Source organism: Ascaphus truei, chromosome 1 (assembly GCF_040206685.1).
Source record: "Ascaphus truei isolate aAscTru1 chromosome 1, aAscTru1.hap1, whole genome shotgun sequence".
NCBI classification, from domain to species: Eukaryota; Metazoa; Chordata; class Amphibia; order Anura; family Ascaphidae; genus Ascaphus; species Ascaphus truei.
Window position 1 is genome coordinate 550010580 of NC_134483.1, and position 24944 is coordinate 550035523.

At 47.0% G+C, this 24944-nt stretch overlaps 2 protein-coding genes across 2 annotated transcripts in view; both read left to right on the top strand.

Moving 5' to 3' along the window:
* LOC142468142 (uncharacterized) overlaps nt 1-24944 on the top strand; it is a 493482-nt gene that overhangs the window by 114206 nt on the left and 354332 nt on the right. The gene's annotated exons all lie outside the window — the stretch shown is intronic.
* LOC142468299 (uncharacterized) overlaps nt 1-24944 on the top strand; it is a 181412-nt gene that overhangs the window by 97575 nt on the left and 58893 nt on the right. The window contains 2 exon segments of the mRNA XM_075574709.1: nt 14067-14913; nt 16734. Of these exon segments, the coding sequence (XP_075430824.1) occupies nt 14067-14913; nt 16734 (848 nt within the window).

The following is a 24944-nucleotide window of genomic DNA, read 5'->3' on the forward strand; positions in this document are numbered from 1 at the left end:
CCGGCAGGGGGGCGCAGGGAAAAAAGTTTGCGCCCCCCTGTCATAACTAATGTTTTTTTTTTTTTTTTTTCAACTTTCATTTTTTATTTGTGGATATCAGGTATACAGAAACACACCTCCCATAGGCGTACATTACAGATATTCCACTTTTAACAACCGTCAACAATGACGGCATCAGACGAACGACATAAAGGGAAGCAGTACAAGACATACTGGACTCACTGGACTGGTGGGGTGGCACAGAGGGTAGGAGGGGGAGGGGGGGGGGTGCTCTTGCCGGATTCTGGAGAAGGGTTCCTGCGATCCGGTGCGACAACTTCATGGCACCGCTGACCTTACTGCCTATTGTAACTGCTGGATGGCACTACCTAGTGTATCCTTACGTCAATGTCCTGTCTGTCCCATCCAAGGAGAACGCATTTGTGAATATTAATGCAGAATTGTAGCGGCGTCCACCCCTGGGATGTTGGATTGGTCTAGCCACGGGCTCCAGACTTTTAGAAATTTGGTGCCAGAGTCGTTGACCCAACTCGTCAACTGTTCCATCTGGCAAACTTGCCAAATTCGGTTCCTGATTTTGGGGATAGATGGAATCTTATTCTGCTTCCACAGTGCTGCGATCTCACACCGGGTGGCGGTCGCGAAGTGCGTGACCAGTTTGTGTGTCGTTCTAGACATTTCCTGAGGCCGCCTGCCCACTAGGAACAGCCACGGGTCCAGGGGGATCTCTAATTCGAGAATCCCTTGCAGCCAGTCTCGAATTGCTTCCCAAATCGGGGCCACCCTTGGGCAAGACCACAGCATGTGTTTAAGGTCAGCCGATTCCCCGCACAGTTTTGGGCAGAGCGGCGAATAACCTCTGACAAATTTAGCTAATTTCACTGGGGTATGGTACCACCGCATTAGGACCTTATATGCGTTCTCCTTCAACGTGACACATATTGAGCTCTTTGCGGCAGCTTGCAATATGTGGTCCCAGTCTTCGTCCTCTAAACTATCCCCTAGATCTGTCTCCCATTGTCGCATGTATCGCAGTCGGGGGCAGTCTATATGAGCCGGACAGACTACCTCCCTGTACATCCGAGATGTCAGTCCCCGTGTGTCCGTTGGTCTGGAACACAGCTGTTCAAAATTAGTTCGTGCAGGACGAACAGGAAATTTGTTATAAAATGCCCTGACCTGGAGGAATCTAAATAATTCTGAATTTGGGAAATTTGATGCCTCTTTGAACCAATCGAACGTCTTGATAGATCCCTTACCCCCCAGGTCCTTTAATCGATTGTACCCTGCCTGCATCCACTTTACAAATTTATCGCTCAACAGCCCCGGAGCAAAGTCCGGGTTGCCCCATAGGGGGGTCAGTAATGTGTGGGGGGTGGTTAAGTTAGCTTTAAATTTAGATGTCTCCCAGACCGCTAGGGAGTTCGGCACAGCGCAGAGCGGCGTTCCAATGTCTTTTTTGCATCGTTTTGGTAGCCAGATCAAGTTATGGAGTGCAACTGGCGCACAACATTCTCCCTCCAATTCTGTCCATCTTCTATTTGTGGGGTCCGCATGCCACAGAATGATTTGGGTCAATTGTGCCGCTTTATAATACGCCATCAAGCAAGGTACCGATAGTCCTCCCTTTGTCACTGGTTTTGTCAGTAGACTTCTTGCAATTCGTGGGCGTTTTTTATTCCAAATAAATTGTATGATGTGAGTTTGAAGGGCTTGGATCTCTGATTTGATTACCGGGATTGGTAGGGTTTGAAACAGATATAATAGCTTGGGCAACAGATTCATCTTTACGCTGTTAATCCTGCCAAACCAAGATATCCCGTAACCCGCCCAAACCCTGAGATCCTCCTTTAACTTCTTCATCATCTTGGGGAAATTTGCCTTATACAATACCTGGTGATATATACCCCTAAGTATTTGATTGCGGAGGTTTGCCATTGAAAATTAAAGTTAAGTTCCAGTAGTTTTTCAGTTGGTTTTGGCAAGTTGATATTGAGCGCCTCTGACTTAGCCTGGTTAATTTTGAACCCTGAGACCATGCCAAAGGTGCTCAGGATCTCAAAGACATTGGGCAGGGATGTCAACGGTTTAGAGATAGTTAGGATCACGTCGTCTGCATATAATGCAGCCTTGTGATGTTGCTCTCCCAGTTGGATTCCTGTTATATTGGGGCTTAGTCTGATATGGGCTGCGAGGGGTTCAATACAGAGAGCAAAAAGTAATGGGGACAGCGGGCAACCCTGACGGGTCCCACTGCGAATATTGAATATTTCTGAAGGGAAACCCTGATGTCTTACCCTAGCTGTGGGTCCTGCGTAGAGTGCCATTATTGCCTCTAGGAGACGGCCCCCGAACCCAAACACTCCAAGCGTCTCTCGTAAGTAGGACCAATCAATACGATCGAATGCCTTTTCGGCATCCAGGCTCAACACCATTGACGGTATACTTTTCTTTTTCGCCAAGTCTATCAGATCAATTACCCGCCTGGTGTTATCTGCTGCCTGTCTGCCTGCGATAAAGCCCACTTGATCCGGGTGGATCAAGCCCGGAAGGACACTACCCACCCTGTTTGCTAGCAGTTTGGAGAAGATTTTTAGGTCCGAATTGATCAGGGAGATTGGCCGGTAGCTCTTGCAGTCTGCCGGGTCCTTACCGGGTTTGTGGATCACTGAGATAGACGCCTGGAGCATCTGAGTTGGGAAGGGCTCTCCCTCCAGGATCCCATTAAATAATTTCAATAGGTGTGGGGCTAGCGTTTTACAAAACTTTTTATAGTACAAATTGGAATAGCCGTCAGGGCGTGGAGCCTTAGCTGGTTTGAGGGACTTAATTACCTCTGTAATCTCTTCCAGGGTGAAATCACCCTGTAGGGCCGCCCTTTCAACCCTGCCCAGGGTCAGAAGCTGTGCCTCAGCTAGAAACCTCTGTAACGTAGCTGATGTTTTTTGGTTGTGGGTGACCTTATCTCCATCGTATAGTGTAGCATAGTATTGTCGAAACGCTTCCACTATTTGTCTCGGATCGGAGGTAAGGTCACCCCGCTGAGTTTTAATTGCCGCTATCCTAAAATTTGGAAGCTTGTTTCGGAGCTTATTGGCTAGTAAGGTATCTGGCTTGTTGGCTTTTTCATAAAATCTGCGCTTGGACCAGGTCAACTCCCTCTCGGCCTGGGATGATAACACTAGATTAAGGGCCGCCTTAGTATCTATCAATTCCTGCCACGTGTGCTGGTTTTTATCTGCGGAATGCTGTGCAGTGAGGAGTGTTAGTTTCGCCTGCAGCTCTTTTATTTTAATTGTTTTCTCCCGCTTCCGCTTGCCAGCTATATTCATAAGAAATCCTCTGAGAGTAGCCTTATGGGCTTCCCAGAGTGTGGCTTGCGATTGTACGCTTCCTATGTTTTCTCTAAAGAAATCCTTTATCCGGTCCCGTATCGCCCTTTCAGTAGCGGGGGCCTTGAGAAGAAGCTCGTTGAGCTTCCAGTTTGCTCCGGGTCTGTCGAGCCCTATCAATGTGCACCTCAGCTCAATAGGTGCGTGGTCGGACCACGAGATCTCGTGGATCTCTGTATGGCCCACCACTGGAACCACTCTGTTTGATACTAGGAAGTAGTCTATGCGGCTATATCTGTCATGGGGGTGCGAGTAAAAGGTGTATTCCCTGGAAGTTGGGTGTTGTTCCCGCCACATATCTATCAGCTGGCAAACCTGGAGGCCGTCACGTATTGTTAGTAAGTCCTGTCTGTGGGCCGCGTTAGATTGGGTGCATCTGTCTAAGTCAGGGTCCAGTGTTCGATTTAAATCTCCCGCAAGGAATATACTGCCCTTAGCTAGTTTATACAGTTTAGCAAAAAATTGCTCAAAAAAAACAGAGTCCTGTTCACAAGGGGCGTAGATGGTTGCTAATGTGATTTGCTGGCCTTGTATGGTGCCCTTCAAGATCAGAAATCTACCCTGTACATCAGCATGTTGTTTCTCTATGGTAAAGGCGAGCCTATTATGTATAATAATTGCCACCCCTCTTTTTTTGACATCTGCGGATGCAAGATAATATGTTCTATAACTTTTATCGAGGAACTTTGGGTGGTTTAGACGGGAAAAATGCGTTTCTTGTAGGAAGACAATGTCAGCTTTCCACCGATTGTAATCCCTGAAAGCAATTCTCCGTTTAGTAGGACTATTAAAACCCTTCACATTATGGGAAACCATAGTAATATCATTACTCATCTGAGCTGTATATTGTGGGTAAGCTGTGTAACGGCCGCTGTCTCCGGTGGGTTCTTTGCGCCTGCCGATTCCGTCTCCGGCCTTCAGTTGGCATTCTCCCCTCCAGTATCGACGGAGCGATGTCGGTGGCTGAGGGGATAGGGGGACTGACACACAAGGGGGGTGGGGAGGGAAACATATACACACATAACAAGACAAATATTAGAACAATGGTCACATGACTTAGGTACCAGTACCGTAGTCCTGCGATCCTAGCCCTTGGGTAAACGGCGGGGGAGCTCGACCGCCCTCTCTCTTGGCATCCCTCCCCTTCCCATGCCGCCTCCCCCTCCCAAGGGGCTTCGTCGGTAACCACTAGCCTAAGTCTGGCTAGTCCCGACCTGGAGTACATGCGGAGGTCGAGGCCGGGTTATAACCCCCCGCCCCTCTCCGGTTAGCTGACAGAAGCTATAGACAGAACGTGTAACCTCAACTAGAACTTTAACTATAACACGACCCCTTAGCGGCATCCTGCCCCTGTTCTCGGGCACTGCTTTTCTCCCCTATTTCCGAATCTATTGGGGCTACCTATCACCATTCAGCTACCCTAGCTCTCTCTTCCCCTTCTGTCGTGGCCTTCGGAATGGGATTGCGCTACCTCCCTCTTTTTAACAACATCCTTGCCCGGGAAAGGTCTTCAGTGCCTGCATCTCTTCTCTTCCTACCTCCCCCCTCGTCGCTTTATTTCCCCGGCTATTTTTATCCTTCCGTCTGTCATCTGTGGGCTCTTTCTCTCCGTGTTCCCTTGCGCTCCCCTTCCTTCTTTAACTTACCTCATCCGTCTACTGACTACACTTTCTGTAATGTCCTTTCTCTTTTTACTTACTAGCCCTTCTCACTTACTACTTCCGCTTCTTCGCTCCCTCCGCATCTCTCCCATCTCCTATCTTACTCTTGCCTTGCTCTGTGTACACGTCCCCCGTCTTTTCTCGCAACCTGCCTTCACCTTTCTTGACCTTATTCGCCACTACTGATCACTTCCCCCTTCCATCTTAATACTTCCACAGCTTCCACTCTTATTCTTTTGCCCTTCCACCCCTTCCTATCCTGTCCTCTACCCATCTATCAGCCCCCTATGCCTATTCCTCTTAGCCCCCTCCACTCTCGCTATATTGGAAGGCGCAGTCTGCCACTGCTCCCCTCTTCTCTGTTCGCGCCATGTCCCTATTTCAGTCTCGCTCCCTGCTCATGGGGTTGTATACGGGCCAGTTCGCGACGTCTGTGCAGATTCTCCTGACTTCCGATACGGCCAAGCTCCGGTGGTCCCTGTTCTCCCGTGGCCATCTCCTCAGGGGCTGTGACGGCATCCCTGCGCCGTCCCTCTGTGTTGTCCGCGGCAATTCCGCCCCTCGTAAGATGGCCGCCGTTACTCCCGCCTCTTCCGGTGACGGTGTTCCTCCTCCGCCATCTTGGATTGGGCTGACCTGCGAGGCGGACGCCTCTGAAGCCGCTCCTCCAACTCGATCCAGTTTCCTGCCTGAAGAGGGATTCCCGCCTTCTCCTCAACCTCCTTCTGCGTTTCACGCTGGGGGACCTTCCATCGCTAGATTAGGCGCCATGACTGGACCACGAGGTGAGTAATAAGTCCTATTGATTTTTCTTTTTCAGGGTGCTTTGTAGCTTTGCTTTTATCCCGGAGACGGTTCTTACAGGGTTCTTTATCGTGGGGGGTCTCCGTCATACGGGGTTTTACAGTGTCAGCGTCGGGGCTAATGCAACTTAAACGGGGTAACAGGAGAAGAAGAGAAAACCATATTTCATCTTAACTTTGCAACTTCAGGGTTATGGACCTGGTAGGGTGGCAGAGTCCGCTTCACTCGGTCTCTCCTCTGGGTGGGCTTCCCACCGTGGTCCATGCTGGGTCCATCGCTGGGGGGTCTGGGTCGGCAGTTGTGGTACCGGGAGCCGGTCCCAGCCCCAGCTTCTGAAGGAATTTATTTCCCTCCTCAGGGGCTTTTAGGTGAATAGGGCGGCCATTGCGAATCACCATGAGACCGAAGGGAAAAGTCCAGCGGTATCTGACTGCCTTCTCCCGCAGTACCCTGGTGATGGGCCACAGGTCTCTTCGGCGAGCCAGCGTGATAGGTGAGATGTCCTGAAAGACAGCGATTTTAGCCCCCTCAAACTCCATGACAGGCGTGTTTCTAGATTTCTGCAAAATCTCTTCCCGGGTGCGGTAATAGTGTAAACGCACTATGATGTCCCTTGGCAGCTCATTGGGTTGGGGTTTTGAACGCAGCGCCCGATGACACCGGTCCATCAATAATTTATCTTTAGGGGCCTCCGGGCAAACGTGCGCCAGCCACCGCTCTACGAACTCCTCGCAGTCCACTCTGTCTTCTGGGATCCCGCGGAGGCGCACATTGTTCCGGCGATCCCTGTTCTCCGCGTCCTCTTGCCGGTCGCGGAGTTCATTTATCTGAGATTGCAGATCCGCTGTGACTTTAGAGGTTTTTTGAATGGCCTTAGAGTTCTTGTCAACCCGCACCTCCAGTTCTTGCGTCCGGGTTCCCAGGCCCCCCACTTCTTTAGCTAAGGCTCGTATTTCAGCTTGTAACACATCTTTTAGGTCCTGATAGAGCCTTTCAATATCACATCTCCTGGCCGATAGGAGCCCCTGGTCGTCCGGGTTTCCCTCACCTTCCGACTCGGAGCCTGTTCTCGATGCGGGGGCCATTGCTGTCACTGCCCTGCGGGTTCTCCCTTCATTAAAATATTCTGGTAGCCCCCGCTTTCCGGGGGTCTTCATCGACTTCTTCGACATCCTGGGGTCTCCTTGCAGCTTATGGGGTATTTTCAGTGAGATTTGGTGCAATATTGCGTTCTGTCCGTTTATTTCTGTTGGAGAGGGGCACAGAGCTATAGAATTATGCCTCCATGCTCTCCAACCTCGCGCATGCGCTCCCATGTTTTTATTTTTAATAGTGCACTTTTTAAGCAGTGATGACCTGTCAGATAACACCACCCTGTTGAAAGAGTCGGAGACCAGGCCGGGGCTATAACCCTTCATCAAAAACTTTTTACGCAGATCTTCGGATTGGCAAACAAAGTCACTATCCCTTGAACAGTTCCTTTTAAGACGATGAAACTGTCCCAGGGGGATGCTCTTAAGCCACAGTGCATGATGGTTGCTAGAGGCATCTGGTAAACATTAATTTTATATATATATATATGTGTATATATGTATATGTATATATATTACACACATTATACACACACCATTGGTAGCTGAAAGAGAGACAGAGGCATTGAAGGCTTAATTTTGGCGCCAATGAAATTTTAGCCTCACACTGATTGGGCAATAGTGTGTGACGCGCAACAGGCAGCAGCGCGAAAACATACTTTTCAGAGTGTTTCCCCCGATCGGCTGGCTCGCGTCCCTAGTATAGAAAGGCTGGCTAACCATGTCACAGTAACTTGTGATAGGATATAATATACACCAAATAACTGGGTTGAATTGAACACGACTTAGATATAATAAAGAGAGTTTATTCCTTAGGTGAACACACAAGATAGTACAAATAACAGACAAGAAATAACACTTACTTAGGGAGGGGGATGATAAAGTAATCAGGAAACAGGATTAGCAATTCATCCAGCAATTAGGCATCAAGTAGTTGGTAAAATTGAAGACAATAAGCATAGGACTGACACTGGTTTATATGTAATTTCAGTCCTATACCTTATCATTGAGTGCAGGTCATTGGAGAACAATTACCTGCACCCAATCTCTAACGTGGAAACATTGATAGATCATGCCCTCCAGCTAGTTGGCACATGCGTACTTCTGGCCCTGGGGGTCTCATTGCCTTAGCCCCACACAAAAGTCAGGGCAACTACATGTCTACCAGACCTGGATCTGGTCAGGAAACACTTTATTTATTTATAAAATATTTTACCAGGAAGTAATACATTGAGAGTTACCTCTCGTTTTCATGTGAATTACAACACTTAGAGACCACTCAAGCCCTGCGTTTCTCCGCCCTAATGTATACAGCCAGTGTGGCTGAACCTTTGATCAGGGGGTCTGTTGTAGACAATGGGTCGCCCCCCCTGGGTATTTACATTAAACAGATTCAGAAATCTTCGCGGGCTTTTATCCCCGCTTCGAAATACAATACATTTTTCAATATCGAGGTATATTAAAATAATCCTTTCGGCTGGGCCAAGCGGGCTGAAACTTGCCAGACCCTCATGCTGGAGGTGACTCTCCATGGTGGCCAAGTTTCAGCTCTCTGCGACCTGCTGAGCCGGAGATACAAAAATACAGTTTAAAACCCTTATTAACTTTAATGCAGGATTCTCGGCTCTAAATAAATCTCTGCTTTTCACTCTCCCATTGAAATCAACGGGCTCCGCCGCTATAGGCTTTCAATGGAGCAACTCCGCCATTGAAGTCTATAGGGAAACCACAATTCTTTACATTTGCCCAGACTCCATCTGGTTGGTCAGAGAGGGCTGGAAATGGCCATGCAGTCATGCCGGAACAGTGACTACATGCGACCCAAATCCCAGCCCTCTGGTCCTCACAGAACCGGAGATATGGGCTTACCCATTATACCCTTTCGGACTTAGCCGTTTTCTCGTGCTGCTCTTCCCTCCGCCATTGGAGTCAACGGAGCGACCCTCTTGGCGAGCGCGACGCTTTACGGGGGTCCTTAATCCTTGGACACGGTGGTGGTCGAGTGTGGGGGTTCCTAGGATCATGGGGCAAAAATAATTTTTTTCCTGGAGGTCGGCGTCGAGGAATCCCCATTGAAATGAATGGCTCTATTGACCTACAATGGGGAACCGCCGCTCCTCCTCTCGGGCGCCACCTGCCGGTCTTCTATGGAAACAGGCCCAAACCGCCGGATTCGCCATAGGATTGAATAAAGCTGCAATGGCGACGTAAGGGAAACTGCAAAATGGAGCCTGAAAAGCCGGAAACATGGAACAAAGGGCTATAATCACTTCCTAACTATTAACCCTTCTCCTCCCGAACGGATCCCAGTGTGTGTGTTGGTGCAGACACTGGAATGGTGACAATACATTATTACAGGGGAATGCACATTTGGATGTTGCAGCAAGGTAAACCACATTCCTGGACCGCAGTCGTTAACCCCTTGCCTCCCTGGTGAGGTCAGGGGGTGGCCATATGGGGTGCAACCCCTTTAATACCGGGCTAATCCCCCTCTCCCTCTACAAACCACAGCCAATTATAAGTGCCACGCTCGCACGCCGGAGCAAGCGCGCCCACTATATTACGGGCCTTAGTGTATATTTACAGACAAAAAGGAACAAATAACGTTTCAAGGCGGCAGCCCTTCCGTCTGATCGCCCCTCAGTGTTACATAAATGTCTGTCTGTTATATTTGTGTAACAATGACATTCGCCCCCACCCACTTGGTGCCAAAAACGCCATTAAGCAGACCCCGTTCCAGGTGTGTGGAGGTCTCAAATTAGCCGGGAGGACCTCGCGTGTCTGATTGCCGGTGCTTCCGGGTTGTGACATTGCGTGTCACGGCAAGGTCTGTCGCCACGAGACCACAGGTGCATCATGCGTGTTACCATGGCAACAAAGGACGCTAGCGCACATTTATATATACAATGTAACAGACATTTAAAAGCCCATAATGAGAAATATAAGAACTGGAACCCAACTACTAGTGAAGAAGCTGGTTACGGGAGAAGAACTGAATAAACAATGTCATCTGCACTGTGGTATACTGACGTGTGTGTGTGTGTACATCGTGCATCTCCTTCAGTGGTCAGAGCTGTGCTCACAGGACCATTTCCATGGACCAGGCCCCCATGGAGCTGGAGGCCCCTAAGCTAGTCTTATCCCCTCCCCCCCTGATGGGGTAAGGTAGAACCATAAAACTATACAGCCTAAAGGGGATTATTTTATCCCCAATAATATAAATGAGGCTAAAGAGACAACAAATTTTATCCAAGAAGGATAGAAAGAATTCCTCTGTTTGCACTATTATTTGTGTATGAAGTACATATATATATATATATATTTATTTTAGGCTTTTACATCGGTGAGGACTGTTAAAACCAAAAAATAATAACATTTTATTACATCAAAAAGATATAATAGTGACTACTGTATGTGAGACATATAAAAGGTTTAAAAATCCTGTTCACAGAGGGAATAGTGGTGCGAGACTCTATATTACACTTCAGACTATGAAAAACACATTAATGTGTGTGTCTGTGTATTTATAACCTCTTCGACAGCTCAGTATTGTAATCAGTCAAATATTAGTGAATAACTGCTCAGTATATAATGGTGGTAAATAACCACTAGGTTAAATGCACATCTCTATGAGTAATTTCAAATTCAGGGTACATCAACAAACATATATAGAAAAAAAGAAGAACCGGCGCCACAGTGAAGAAAACCAAACCAATAAAATGTAATGTCCAAATGGAGTCCTATTAAAGTTGGTAATCAAGGATTCTCACGTCAACGATGTAATATGTGAAAAGAAGAAGAAAAACAAATTATGGTGCAGTAAATCAAATGAGGGGGGAAAAAAAGGTTGGGACTAAACACACAAGACAAACAGGACATACAAAACAAGACAAACACACATAAAACTTAACACTAGCACAGGCCTATTAATAAAGAAATGCTGATTTAATGAGGTGGAGGGTGAATGAGACACGCATCCGGAGGGGCAAAATTACAACCCTACTCACAAGATGCCAGATAAAACAAGCAGCGAACTGGGGACATGCAGCTGGGCTTCCAAGATGGCGACCGGGATCCTCTCACTGGCGTCCTCACGTGACAGGGGTGAAAGGCTGAATCCCTCAAGTGATACGACTTCCGGACGGATGTGACGTCACGTCCGCTGGAGATCCACACCGGGCGTTCTTAGAGCACTAGTCCTCCACTGGTGAGCCGCAATGTCCTCATAAATAGCCGCTTGACTTAAAATCGCCAGATACACACTTCTCCAAACCTGGAACAGCACTAAAAATACTGGAAAGTTCCCGACGCGTTTCGTACGCATGCGCGTACTTCTTCAAGGGATGTGCCAACCCCTTGGACTCTATGGTATATATACCATCAGTCCTGAGCTCTGATTTGTTAATTGATGATTGTATTAGATTAACCCCATATTGGGCATACTCGAGGCGGCACAGAGGGATAGGCATATGCTAAACAAATATAATACACACAAAAAACTTAAACAACATTAAACATAATGACATTAATACATAGAAATATTAAAACATTAAAAGGCATTAAGAAAATAAATATTAAGAGGCAGACAATTGAATGATTCACAAAAAGGCCTTAAGTTCAAAGTCTATATTTAACCCTTTTGGGGACGTAGTTTTCAGTTCATATATCCAATAAGCTTCACGCATACTGGCCTGCTGGAGTCTATTTCCCCCTCTTGGGTTAACATCAACTATCTCGATAGCCTGACAGAGAAGACCCTTTGGGTTCTTGTCATGACAAACGAGAAAGTGATGTGAGACACTGTGTGTCACCAAGCCCCTTTTGATGTTGTAAATGTGCTCATAGATACGTCTTTGGAACGTTCTCCCTGTTCTGCCTACATATTGCAAGCCACAAGGGCATTGCAATAGGTATATAACATATATTGAATGACAGTTAATGAATTTTTGTATGGAGTAGCTCCTATTAGTGACGTTAGATTTAAACTGTCTGGCACTCTTACTATAGAAGCATGCTGTACACTTAGCACAGGTATAGAAGCCTTTCAAGCTCCCTCCTTGTCCCTGCTTATGTTGTTTCACTGGACAACTGGGGGCTAGCTTTGACTTAAGGTTATTGGCCTTTGAAAATATGATGTTAGGTCTTTTGGGGAGAAAACATATATGCACTTTATCTATAGATGTAGTTTAGCATTTTGATGGCATAATTCGTGGAATGAGCTGTCGCCCCTCTGTGACGTCAGGACGTATGACGCGTTTCGCGTGATTGGACATGCTTCTTTGTCAAAGGCCCCTGCGGCGGAAACGCATCAGAGTTTACCTCGTTGTTCCCCCCACGATTGCACCATGGAATAAAGCTTATTTTTAATCCTACTTGTTGGTGTGTGGCCCAACTGTTCCACGGCTGTGCTCCGCTTCCCTTCCTCGGATCATATTGAAAAGCAGGACTGCTGTGATCTGTGCTGGTGTAACAGTCCGGCCTGCACCGATCAACAGCTGATCTTCCGTCCGGTTTGTGTGTGTGTGTGTTCCCTATCGTCAGTGTAGTGAGTCTGACTGCTGCAGCGGGAAGACATATAGTCTAACACGGCATCTCTGACCCATTCCTCCCCATATTCCCCCACTCCTCTCATGTCGGGTTCAGGCAGATAGGGATAATCAAAGCCATGTGATTTTGTATAGCGCTGGATTATTATCCGATCAACTCGGCTATTTTTGATTACATTGTGACCGCGAGCCTGCGCTGGCAGTACCCAGAATAATGGCTCTTCTGGTACAGCAGCGTACGTGACCACCTCCCAGCCTGAAGGAGAGCTTAGCCCCATCGCAATATCCCTGCGGCAAATTTAGATAGATACGCACACACGCACAATAGGCCCAGGCCGAGCGTCTCTGATGCTGGCGTGTGTCGCAACTTCCGGCGCGCGGTGACATCACAGACAGGCCCGGCGTGGGACAGTGCAGGAGGCAGGCCAGCAGCTGGGGAGATGCTCGGCGGCAACAAGAGGCCCGACCAGCGCCGGCCGGGCCCCCCCGCAGCTACCGGCAGGACAGTGAGCCATAAAGTGGCTCATCCGTGAAAGGTTGCACCCTCCGTTTTTATAATGCGGGTTAAATAAATGATTTTTTTATGTTATTGACCCGACTCTCTGTTTGCTGTGCGCTGGAATTACAGTGTTTGGATATCCCTGCCCTAGGAGAAAGGTGGGAATAACCTTTGCTGCAGCAATAAGCTTGGGAAGTATATTATTTATATTTTTTCTTATATTTTCTTTTGAAGATTTTCTTGCACCATTATTTAGGGCACTTTTTATTAAACAGTTTTAATTGCCGTGTTGCACAAATCAGGAAAAATGATGTGACATTACGGCAGGAACGTCGGTTCCTATTTTAGTTAATCAGCCCAGTTAGTCTACTGTAAGCTGTATATTTACCCCTTTGTGGACATTAGTGGTCAGATAGTCATGGGGTGCCAATGGCTAGCTGGCCCCTTGAGCCACTAAAGGGTTAATATATCACAAAGTACAACAAAAGTCATTTGATAAGAACAATATATGAGGAACATTGATACAGGGAGTAATGTGATTTCTATTACTGGAGTGAGGAGGAAATATGTATTTCCACTTATGAGACATAATTGTAAAATGATTAATTGGGGTGTTTCTTTGCCTTCTTCTGGGTGAATGTAACTACAACAATATAGCTTTAATTATATTCAGTATGTTGCACAAGTAGAATTTTATAAAGGTTGAACTCAATGAACATATGTCTCTCATCCAAATCTACTCTGATGCATTGCAATGTTACATTAATACATTTTCTCACCATAGATGTATCTTCAGCACATGACTCGTCTGTGAACAAGAAGCAATGTAAGAAATGTCCCAAACATCATAAATTACATGAGGGATTAATGGAAATATGTTTTAAGGACTTCAACATTGCATAAGTCTGTATGAGAATTGGAACAATATTACCAGAAACTCGGCAGAGCATTCCTATACATCATCAGCCTTTTACTAAACTTACAGACACCGCAAGGCAAGGAGAGGGTTTAAAGAACAGAGACATGAATACCTTATGTCCCACTGTAGGTTATGTTTTACCGCAAATAATCCCCACAGGGAAGAAATCCTATAACTGCTCTGAATGTGAGAAAAGCTTCAGTAAGAAATCACTTCTTGTTACACACCAAAGAATCCACACAGGGGAGAGACCCTATAACTGCTCTGAATGTGGGAAAAGCTTCAGTAAGAAATCACTTCTTGTTACCCACCAAATAATCCACACAGGGGAGAGTCCCTATAATTGCTCTGAATGTGGGAAAAGCTTCAGTATGAAATCAAGTCTTGTTACACACCACAGAAACCACACAGATTTGAACCCTTATAACTGCTCTGAATGTGGGAAAAACTTCAGTTGTAAATCAAGTCTTGTTATACACCAAACAATCCACACAGGGGTGATACCCTATAACTGCTCTGAATGTTGGAAAAGCTTCAGTCGGAAATCAAGTCTTTTTACACACCAAACAATCCACACAGGGGTGATACCCTATAACTGCTCTGAATGTGGGAAAAGCTTCATTAAGAAATCACTTCTTGTTACTCACCAAAGAATCCACACAGGGGTGAAACCTTATAACTGCTCTGAATGTGGGGAAAGCTTCCATGATCAATATCGTCTTTGTAGACACCAAAGAATTCACACAGGGGAGAGACCCTATAACTGCTCTGAATGTGAGAAAAGCTTCAGTCGGAAATCAAATCTTGTTAGACACCAAACAATCCACATAGGGGAAAGACCCTATAACTGCTCTGAATGTGAGAAAAGCTTCAGTCGGAAATCGCATCTTGTTAGACATCAAAAAATCCACACAGGGGTGATACCCTATAACTGCTCTGAATGTGGGAAAAGCTTCAGTCAGAAATCGCATCTTGTTAGACACCAAACAATCCACACAGGGGTGACACTATAACTGCTCTGAATGTGGGAGAATCTTCCATCAGAAATCACAACTTGATCTGATGTGGGACCGAGAGACTGGGAACTGCTTACACCATCGCTGATGACATCCGATTTGGCGTTCTGTCTGGTGCATGGGTAACATTAACCCTTGACATGCCTGTTTAATTTTGTTTTGATGTACGCACAATACTTACCCTTATTTGTTGGTTATTTTTAATATCAGAAAAATTGAAGGGAAACACAAAATGGATGTGCCCCCTAAAAGAATTCACTTAAATGCACACCAAACAAGTGTAAAAATTAACTTTTAATAAATTACTTAAAACATATATTACCAAAGTAATGTGTAATGTGAATTAAAAATATATTAAATCAACGCTATCAGGCATCCATGTCGTCAGTTATAAAATCATACTATCCCAGTTAACAATGTCCCAACATTAAGTGGTTAACTGGGATAGTATGATTTTATAACTGACGACATGGATGCCTGACAGCGTTGATTTAATATATTTTTAATTCACATTACACATTACTTTGGTAATATATGTTTTAAGTAATTTATTAAAAGTTAATTTTTACACTTGTTTGGTGTGCATTTAAGTGAATTCTTTTAGGGGGCACATCCATTTTGTGTTTCCCTTCACTTTTTCTGATTCACTTTTCAGTTCACAGTTTGCACCCATCATTTGATTACCTTATTTATGTACTTGATTACTCCACTCAATTAGTACGGTCCTGTGATCACTCCCTATCCCTCTGTTGTTTCTCTTATTTTTAATATATCTTTTAATAAACTATGAGTGTTGTGCGCTGTGTTTTTTTGTGTATTTGAAAAGGATAAGGCCTTGCCAGTAGAGCAATTACAGAAGGTACTCACTCAGCCAGTGTTGAAGGTGGAAAAGGAAGTGTGAGTGTATTCTGGGTAACAAGATAGCCTGGGGACAGACCATCTGTAGGCAAGGCAGAGGGGGAGAAAGCAGACTAGCCCATTTTGATAGGCTGAGGTTGCTGTAGCAACTCACTGGCATAATGCAGAGACAGGGACCGCAACACTGTGTCTAACACATAGGCACTGTTTGTGTACAGAGCAAAATACATGCAGCTGGAATGAGAACGTGACAAGCAGAAGCTGCAAAGGAAAGGGGGGAGGTGAAACAGATGTGGTTCTTGTTCCACGACACTCCCCGTCTGGTATCTGGAGATACCACTATAATGAAGTATGTGGAACATATGTGCAATGCAAACATAATATAACAATGCAAAAGTCCATATTAAACGCCCCGACATCCCAAATATCCCAAAGATTCGGAATCGAATTTGGTTTATCTGCCAGATGGAGAAGTTAACGAGTTTAGTTAACGACACTGGCACCAAGTTTCTAAAAGTCTGGACGCCTTGGCTGGCCCAGACGGATATCCCAGGAGTCGAGAGAGAATCAATTTGGCTATGATAGAAACAGATGCGTTCTCCTCGGGAGGGGGTAACTACCCCCAACCTTGAGTCACAGGCCCAGGTCCTATTGCACCCCCGAATCACCACAGGGACATCAAAAGTCGACCCGCTTACAATGCGCTTGACCACAGCTTAGATCGCTACATTTGAAGACTGGGGTTGGGCCACAGCTAATATAGAGGAAATCAGGGGAGCATCATTACCTATAGGAAAAAATAAATACAACCATAGTGCAAAACGTAATAACAAAATACACTAAAATGGCAGATCTCTCTCAAGAGAAAAAGACGCTAGATGGTAACACTGTAACCACAGGCTAGCGGCAAGGAGCAGAAGGAAAGTGCGTCCAGGACAGAGACACAGAGTCAAAAGATAAAATGCCAAACTTTATCCGACAATGATAAAATTGGAGGCTTACGAGATATCAGATGTTTAACAGCATTGGTGTATGGTAAAGTTGTTCGCCGAGTCGCGTTCTCGGAATCCCCGTACACTGCTGCCTTATCCACCGATCTCCGACCTCCGACCTGCTGGAGCCGATACGTCACATCCGGTTCTTTCAAATCGTATGGAAGACGCCACCGGAGCTTCACAGCAGTCTCTCCCTCTGGATCTAACACTGGGGGGTTACGCTCTATGCATTTCGCCGTGCGTGATGACGGCTTCGTCAGGACTCCTGACGAAGCCGTCATCACGCACGGCGAAATGCATAGAGCGTAACCCCCCAGTGTTAGATCCAGAGGGAGAGACTGCTGTGAAGCTCCGGTGGCGTCTTCCATACGATTTGAAAGAACCGGATGTGACGTATCGGCTCCAGCAGGTCGGAGATCGGTGGATAAGGCAGCAGTGTACGGGGATTCCGAGAACGCGACTCGGCGAACAACTTTACCATACACCAATGCTGTTAAACATCTGATATCTCGTAAGCCTCCAATTTTATCATTGTCGGATAAAGTTTGGCATTTTATCTTTTGACTCTGTGTCTCTGTCCTGGACGCACTTTCCTCCTGCTCCTTGCCGCTAGCCTGTGGTTACAGTGTTACCATCTAGCGTCTTTTTCTCTTGAGAGAGATCTGCCATTTTAGTGTATTTTGTTATTACGTTTTGCACTATGGTTGTATTTATTTTTTCCTATAGGTAATGATGCTCCCCTGATTTCCTCTATATTGTGCTTTCTTGTGGACAATTGAAACAGTCCATTCAGGGTTTGAGTTTTTTCCTATAACACTCATTGCACTTTATGTTGTATATTATTATAGTATCACTTTAATCACTGCATGTTTGTTTATAAGTGTTGAGCGCCATCTAGTGTCTTTTGTGTATAGTTGGGCCACAGCTGCCAGCCATGATGCCTCCCACCTCTCCCTTCCCTCCCCACCTCCTTCCCTCCCCCTCCCTCTTTTTTTTTTTTTTATCCCTTTTTCTTTTTTTCTATTTGGGTTCGTGTGTATATATGATCAATGACATATCTTAAATAATCAACGACATCCAAAAACCTGTTCAGTTAATCTGTTAGACTATGGTACTCCATCCGGTCCAGTAGGGCTCGAAAAAACCGGGCGGACACATCTAATATATGTTATAAGTTTATATTTCATGTAGACATACTACAACTTTTATGTCTTGTTATGTTGTATATTACATCTGTAAAACTCAATAAAAATTTAAGTTATAAAAAAAAAAAAAGTCCATATTCACATAGTGATGTGATACCGGCTGGCATCACTGGCTTCAAAGTCCCTTGGCCAAGGTTCTTGGGCAAAGGATGCAAAGTGGATGCACCGCTCCAGGTTAGCAGGGCGCACCACACAGTGTCTCTCTTGGTGAAAGTCTCTGGCACTGTTTCCTTTTGAACTTATGGAAGAACAGTCCTTTTGTCGCTGTGGTTTTACCTACAGAGTGCGTCCCCTTGTAGGTATGCCAGTTGTGGCAGCCTGTCACACTGACACCTAGCGTTTGGCAGAAGGAGATGGCTTTTGGCTCTTTGCGGAAGCGGATCGACACTCCTGGAAGACTAGTTGTCGAATCTAGTCCAGTAAATAGGGCGTCGTTCGGGAAGACTCCCTGGAGCTGAGCGCTGGGGCTGAACACTACACAGATTTGATCGGGTTCCTGAGGGTGGTAGACCCGAGATGATTGGAGGTACCAGCATTCTTCACCTTTCTTTATTAGAGGTGCTGGCTTCGCGTGGCCGGTAAGGGATATCTTCTGGATGAAGGCCACAAAGTTGGTTTTGGTCTCCGGTCCCCTTTGTAGGTCGCAGAGGTGCAAAGTGAACCTAGAGACGGCATGTTCTCCATTGTTTGGGAGGTGCCTTCTTGGTGAACGGAATGGTAGCGGGTTCACCCAACTGCCTGGTCCGTCTTTGACGAGCTCCTTGACCGTTAACATCAGGAATCCTCTATCTCCCATCGATGGTGTTTGCTTGTCGTCATCCCTTGTGGTCTGGAACGGTGTGCACCCTAAGTCATTGGTGCATTCCTCTTGCAAGAGAACGTCTCCACGTATTTTGGTGATACGCCTTTGTGTCTCTTTGTTGACTGCCCTCAGGAGGTTGTTCTCTCCCTGGACATGACGAACAACAGTCTCTTTTGTCCTTGTAAATCCTTTTGGGAAATGTCTCTGCAACTGTCTCCTCTTACGTGTGTGAAAGAACAGTCTTTTTATCCCTGTGGTTTCACCTGCAGGGTACAATCCTTTGCGGCTATTCCAGCCGTGGCAGCTGGCTGCTTTGTTGCTTGACATTTTGTGGAGAGGGATGGCTGTATGTCTCAGCTGTGTCATTGCTCTCAGGAGGACTATCTGATTGTTTCTTTCCTTTTGGGAGATCCTTTTGTCGGTCACCTTCGTGAGGTTACTTTCTTCCTTCGATGGAGTCGACTCGTTATCCTTGGCTGTCTTAACCACTAAGCATCCTAGGCCATTGTCACATCCCCTTGATGTGAGGATGTTCTTGTCGATCTCAGGGGTATGACCTTGTCTATTCTCTTCACTTGGCCCTCCTGTCACTTGGAGATGGCCAAGACATGGTTCAGAGAGGGATGTGTGTCCCCATTCTGTTATCACCGTTCTGCGGGCGTCAACATAGTCTTGTCCGTGCTCTTTGTCAGTGCACGCGTTGCCCACTATCACCCATCCTAGGTCAAGTCTTTGGGCGTATGGTGCGTTGTGGGGTCCGTTACGCTGTTTACGGACTTTATGTTCCCTCAAGATGTCCCTACCGAGCAGCAGCAAGATCTTGGCGCCTTGTTCTACCGGCGGGATGTAGTTGGCTATTCCTCTGAGGTGCGGGTGATGGCGTGCCACGTCTGGTGTGGGAATCTCATCCCTGTTTGTAGCCATGTGGTTGCACTCGATGTGTGGGGAGAGCTATCTTCACTCTGTTATCCACTGAATGTATGACGTAACCGCTTGCTCTTCTCCCTGTTGTCTCAGTTGACCCTGCACAGGTTCTGAGAGTGTAGGGTGAGGCATTGTCTTGTGAGTTGAATAAGTGGAAGAACTCCGTCTTCGCCAATGATCTGTTGCTTTGATCGTCGAGGATTGCATACATCCGAATAGCCTTCTCAGGTTGTCCCTAGGGGTGCATTGCAACAAGGCATATTTTGGAGCAGAACATTTTTTCACTTTCTTTTCCGCAAACCTCGGTGCGCTGAGACATGACAGATGTTGGCTCTCCTTCCTCCCCGCCATGCTCCCTTACGGAGGATGGGTTGTTGAGTTGGTGAAGTGTCAGCGCCTCTGGCTGTAAAGATGTTACGTGTTTGTCACTTTTGCACACTGTACATTTTATTTCTTCTTTACAGTCTCTGGCTAGGTGAGTCGTGGAACCGCAGCACCTGAAGCAAACTCTGAATTCTCCAAGTTCCTCTAGGGACTTCATCCTGAACCCAAAGCACTTGTTAAGTGGGTGTGGCTTCTTGTGTATGGGACATTCCCTGTTTGGGTCCTTTGGTTCCTCGTCTCCGGCGACCGACTGATCGGGAGTAGTTTGAGTTGTGTGAGGCACGTCCGTCCTGTGGACCGAGATGGGTGTTTGAGTGTTACCGTATCTCGCCACTGGTCTCTCGTTCCTGCTTGCACTGTGTGTGGTTTGCGCACCCAAGATGAAACTAGGATCGTTCCTTGTCCTTGCCGCTTTGCGGATGAAGCTCAAGGAGAATGAGAATGGGGGGAAGGCGACTTGCTTCTCCCTTTTGTATTTGGAGCCTTGTGAAATCCACCTTTCTTGGAGGTTGAAGGGTAGCTTCTCCAAGATGGGTCTCACTCCACGAGCTGAGTCTGGGACGTTGAGACCTGTTAAGGAATGGTCTTTTCTTGCAAACTCCAGCTCTTGCAGTAGGTCCCCGAGGTCTCGTAACTTCGAGTAGTCTTTAGCTGTGATCTTGGGAAAGCTGTTGACTCTTTTGAAGAGCGAAACCTCGACTGCTTCGGGGCTACCGTAGCACTCTTCTAGCCTCTCCCATACTAGGTCAAGACCTACTTGGGGGTGGTTCGCGTTTGCCGTCCGAAGTCTCTTCGCGTGCTCCCTGGATTCGTTTCCCAGCCATTTGGATAGCAGGTTGAGCTCTTCCCTTGCTGAGAAGCCCAGGCTGTTGATTGCGTCCTTGAACGTCAACTTCCACGTCCGGTAGTTCTCAGGACGGTCGTCAAAGTTGGGGAGTCCTGTTTGTTCCATGTCACGCCGGATCATGTACTTGGCTATGTCTGTCAGGCCTGAGGCATCAGCGTGTTGGTCACGTTCTGAGGTAGTTGCTGGGAGAGTCCGTGCGGTAGCCTCTTCCTTGGCGTGGACGCGTGATGACTGCTGGTCAGTGTGAGGGGCTGTGTTCTCCTGTGTAGGTGTGCCTGGATTGCGAGCCTGTTGTGGTGCATCCGTGTGCGCGCTGGCGTGTGGATCACTGTTGCGGCTGTGGCTATCCCAGGCAGCATGTACGATTGAAGGAGCAGCGTCCTCTCCTCGTGGACCTAGCAAGTCTTCAGTGTCTGTGGAGTCACTCCCTCCGTGTTGAGATGGTGCGCTGGTGTTTACACTGAAGAGGCTCCTTACGTAGTTCTCGGTGCGTTGGATTGGATCCTCTGAGGCTATCCGTCTGTACGGTTGCTCCCCGCCGTCCTGTCGCGCAGCTGCTTCCAAGACTTCGGCTTGGGCTATGGCGGCGTCCTCTTCTTTGCTTAGAGCTTCTACATCCGCGTCCAATTCGGCCTTTCTGCGCGTAGCGGCGGCATTGGCAGCGGCATTGGCGGCGGCAGCGTTAGCAGCGTCATTGGCGGCAGTAGCAGCTGCGGCGGCATTGGCGGCGTTCTGCTCCTCCTATGCGCGCTCTTTCTGCCCTTTCGGCTGCCTGTTTCCAACCATATTCGGCCCTGGCACGTGCGGCCTCTGCGGTGGCTCGCGCCTTGGTAGCGCTGGCGCTTCCGCTGGACACGTTAGATTGCGCTGATCTTGCTGACCTTGATGAATGCCTGGATGTGCTTGAGCGCTGCGATGCGGTTTCCAGCAAAAGGTCTTTCCTCTTACTCTCGGCTTCCGTGATAGAGGTTCGCACGCGGCTGTCACGTGTCAAGTCAATGTTATGCTGTAAGTCCCTTTCTTGCAGGCTTTCGCCGGTGTTAGCCCTGGCCAAGTAAGTGACGTATGCCTCTGACAGCTCTTGGTAGCGTGCGTGATCTATCTCCAATTGAGTTATTGCCTGCTCGAGCTGTTGTACATAATTGCCAGCGCCGGCGACATTGTGTATCCCAAGTATGGTTGTTTCCCAGGCCAACTCTAATTTAGCGCGGTGCGCTTCAATGTCAGTCTCATATTTTTCGCGGGCCTTTTGTGACAGTGTGACTGTCCGTTTTGGCCTTGCGTCTGCCTGCGCCTGTTGCAATTGCGCAGCGGTCTCTTTGTCTGAGTGGTCACTCTCCTGTGTGATATCTGGTGAGGCTCTGAGTTCTGCCATGCTGTAAGTTTGTGTAGGCCTTTAGCCAGTCCGTGTGGCGTCCGGTCTGTTACCTGTGCCAGCGATGGGCGACTGTCTTAGATGGTGCCGAGCGGTGTCCTGCAGCGTTCAGCGTAGGGGTAGCTGTACTCACAGGTGTCCGGTGGCTCTGACCCGTGTCCGGTGGCGTGGCCCTTGGTGGCGCTAGCTATGGGGACGTGCGCAGGGGTAGGTGAGATGGTAGCTCTTCACTATGGAGCTGTGCTGAGAGTGGGCTCAAAGACAGAAAAGAGCAATCAAAGTTCTGTGTGTATTGCAGTCTGACTGCAGTGCTGCTGCCTTTGTGTGAGCTGCAGGCTGTGTGCAGTGTAAGCTGCTTGCTGTTTGTAAGGCTGTGTCCAGAGACTGCTCTGTGATAGCATAAAGTCTAGAGTAGCAGCTTCTGTATGTATATCTCCAAGACACACGGTCTTCCTTTTCACTATTCTGGATCCAGGGTCATGTCTGGAGGTATGAATGAACCCAGCTAGCTTCAACTCAGCCCTCTTTCCAAAACACAAGTCCTGTATATTTTCTTCACTTTATTTAGGGAAAGCAGCAATACAGACAGGCACTTGTGGATGAGATGTTTGTGTTTGAATAATGTCTCTCTGTGGGTGATTTGTAGTAAGAGCAGGTGAAAAGGATAAGGCCCTGCCAGTAGAGCAATTACAGAAGGTACTCACTCAGCCAGTGTTGAAGGTGGAAAAGGAAGTGTGAGTGTATTCTGGGTAACAAGATAGCCTGGGGACAGACCATCTGTCAGCAAGGCAGAGGGGGAGAAAGCAGACTAGCCCATTTTGATAGAAAGGCTGAGGTTGCTGTAGCAACTCACTGGCATAATGCAGAGACAGGGATCGCAACACTGTCTAACACACAGGCACTGTGTGTGTATCGAGCAAAATGCATGCAGCTGGAATGAGAACGTGACAAGCAGAAGCTGCAAAGGAAAGGGGGGGGGGGATGAAACAGAGATGTGGTTCTTGTTCCATGACAAGTACACCCTGAGGCAAAGACAACTGGCAATCAGCATCTGTGTAGTACTTTCAGATCCGCTCCCCAGCTGATGAGTCTGATTACAGCTTTCTCTCCACTGAATGTTTCTTTTACCCATTATGTGAGTGCAAGTCCTGGTGACTACTCTCCTGTTTAATACATTTTGCATACAGTATTATGCTATGGAGCTGGCACTTCTTTCTTCTTGATAGATGGAGATATTTTGCAAAGATTGACCTAGGCGCAGAAAAAAGGGTGGGGGGGAAACATAGAGTAGTGTGTCTAATAAAGTGTCACGTGTGGATGGTAAGAGATACACTCACAATTGGATGGATAAATATGGGCCTGTTTCCAAATACAATGGATCTGGAACGATGTCTTGTTTACAACAAGCGACAGAGAAGCCCAATGCTACATCAAATATGACAACAATACACAATAAAAAAATACTTATAAATTCTCTTGAAAAAGGGTCATTTAGTTTAACCCTTTGGCCAAAGCATTGTAAGCCTGTGAGCCACGACAAGGCAGCCCCGGTTCACAGGTACCTAACACTACCAGATAAAATACTAATATACCTCTATTAGGATTAAAATTCTCATTTACCTCTATTAGGAGGAAGAAAGACCAACATTCGGTCTAGGGGCAGGCTTAAAAACTGGTAAGGAGGGGCCACTAACCTCCAAACAGCGTGTTTAACGATGTCCTGTTTGTTTAATTTTCTGGGACTGGTTTTCTCCTCAGCACGTGTCTTTTGTTGCAGGATTCACTCCATCTCGAATGGGCTGGTTCTCAATTTCAAATTGACGCTATATAGGAAGAGAGATATAGGAAGACAAAATATAGTGTAACACAGTTTATTAAAACCTATAAAACCCTATAAACATATAGGTTATTTCCTCACACTTTGTAAGTAATAAAAAGGCAGTTGGAGAGTATTTAATCACGCGGAGTCTCTCACGCTCAGCTCGTGTCCCGATCAGCCCGTGTCCGTTCTATACCCGGCTATAGCCGGGTTTAGAGATCCGCTGGAGGTTCAGACTCGCAGTTCCGTGTACCGGCGTCTGTTCTCACTGACAGCCGAACACTTCCGCGTCACGTGTCTTTCTCCGAGTATCGCGAGATCTCGTCTGCACAGTGATCCGCTTCCAGGCCGTTCGCGGTCTCGATCGGGGCTCTCTTTCCTCCTCGGTCTTCCTGCTGCGTTACCGCCAGTCACCAAGCACCCAACGTTTCACTGGTGAGGCTTCTTCAGGGGTTAATGCTGGCATATCTGTCCCTACCTTCTTTATAGGCACCTCCCTGTTCCTATTGGTTCCCATAAGCGCAATACAATTGATTGAGAAACATCCTAACGTGTAATACTGTGCACTGACATGTAATTGGTGCTCCTAACAATAATCAGTATACATTCAGGAGAAGGATTTACTGTTATGTCATAACATAACCACCATCTGATTCCTCGTCCCATACATATACATCAATACAAACTCCGCTGGGTGTATACTGTTACTTTGCAGCCATGTTAATAAAGGGCAGACACGTTGTTACATATTTAACATAGTTGGTGAATTAAACCAACTTTATGCTATCTAAGTAGTGATACTAAGAG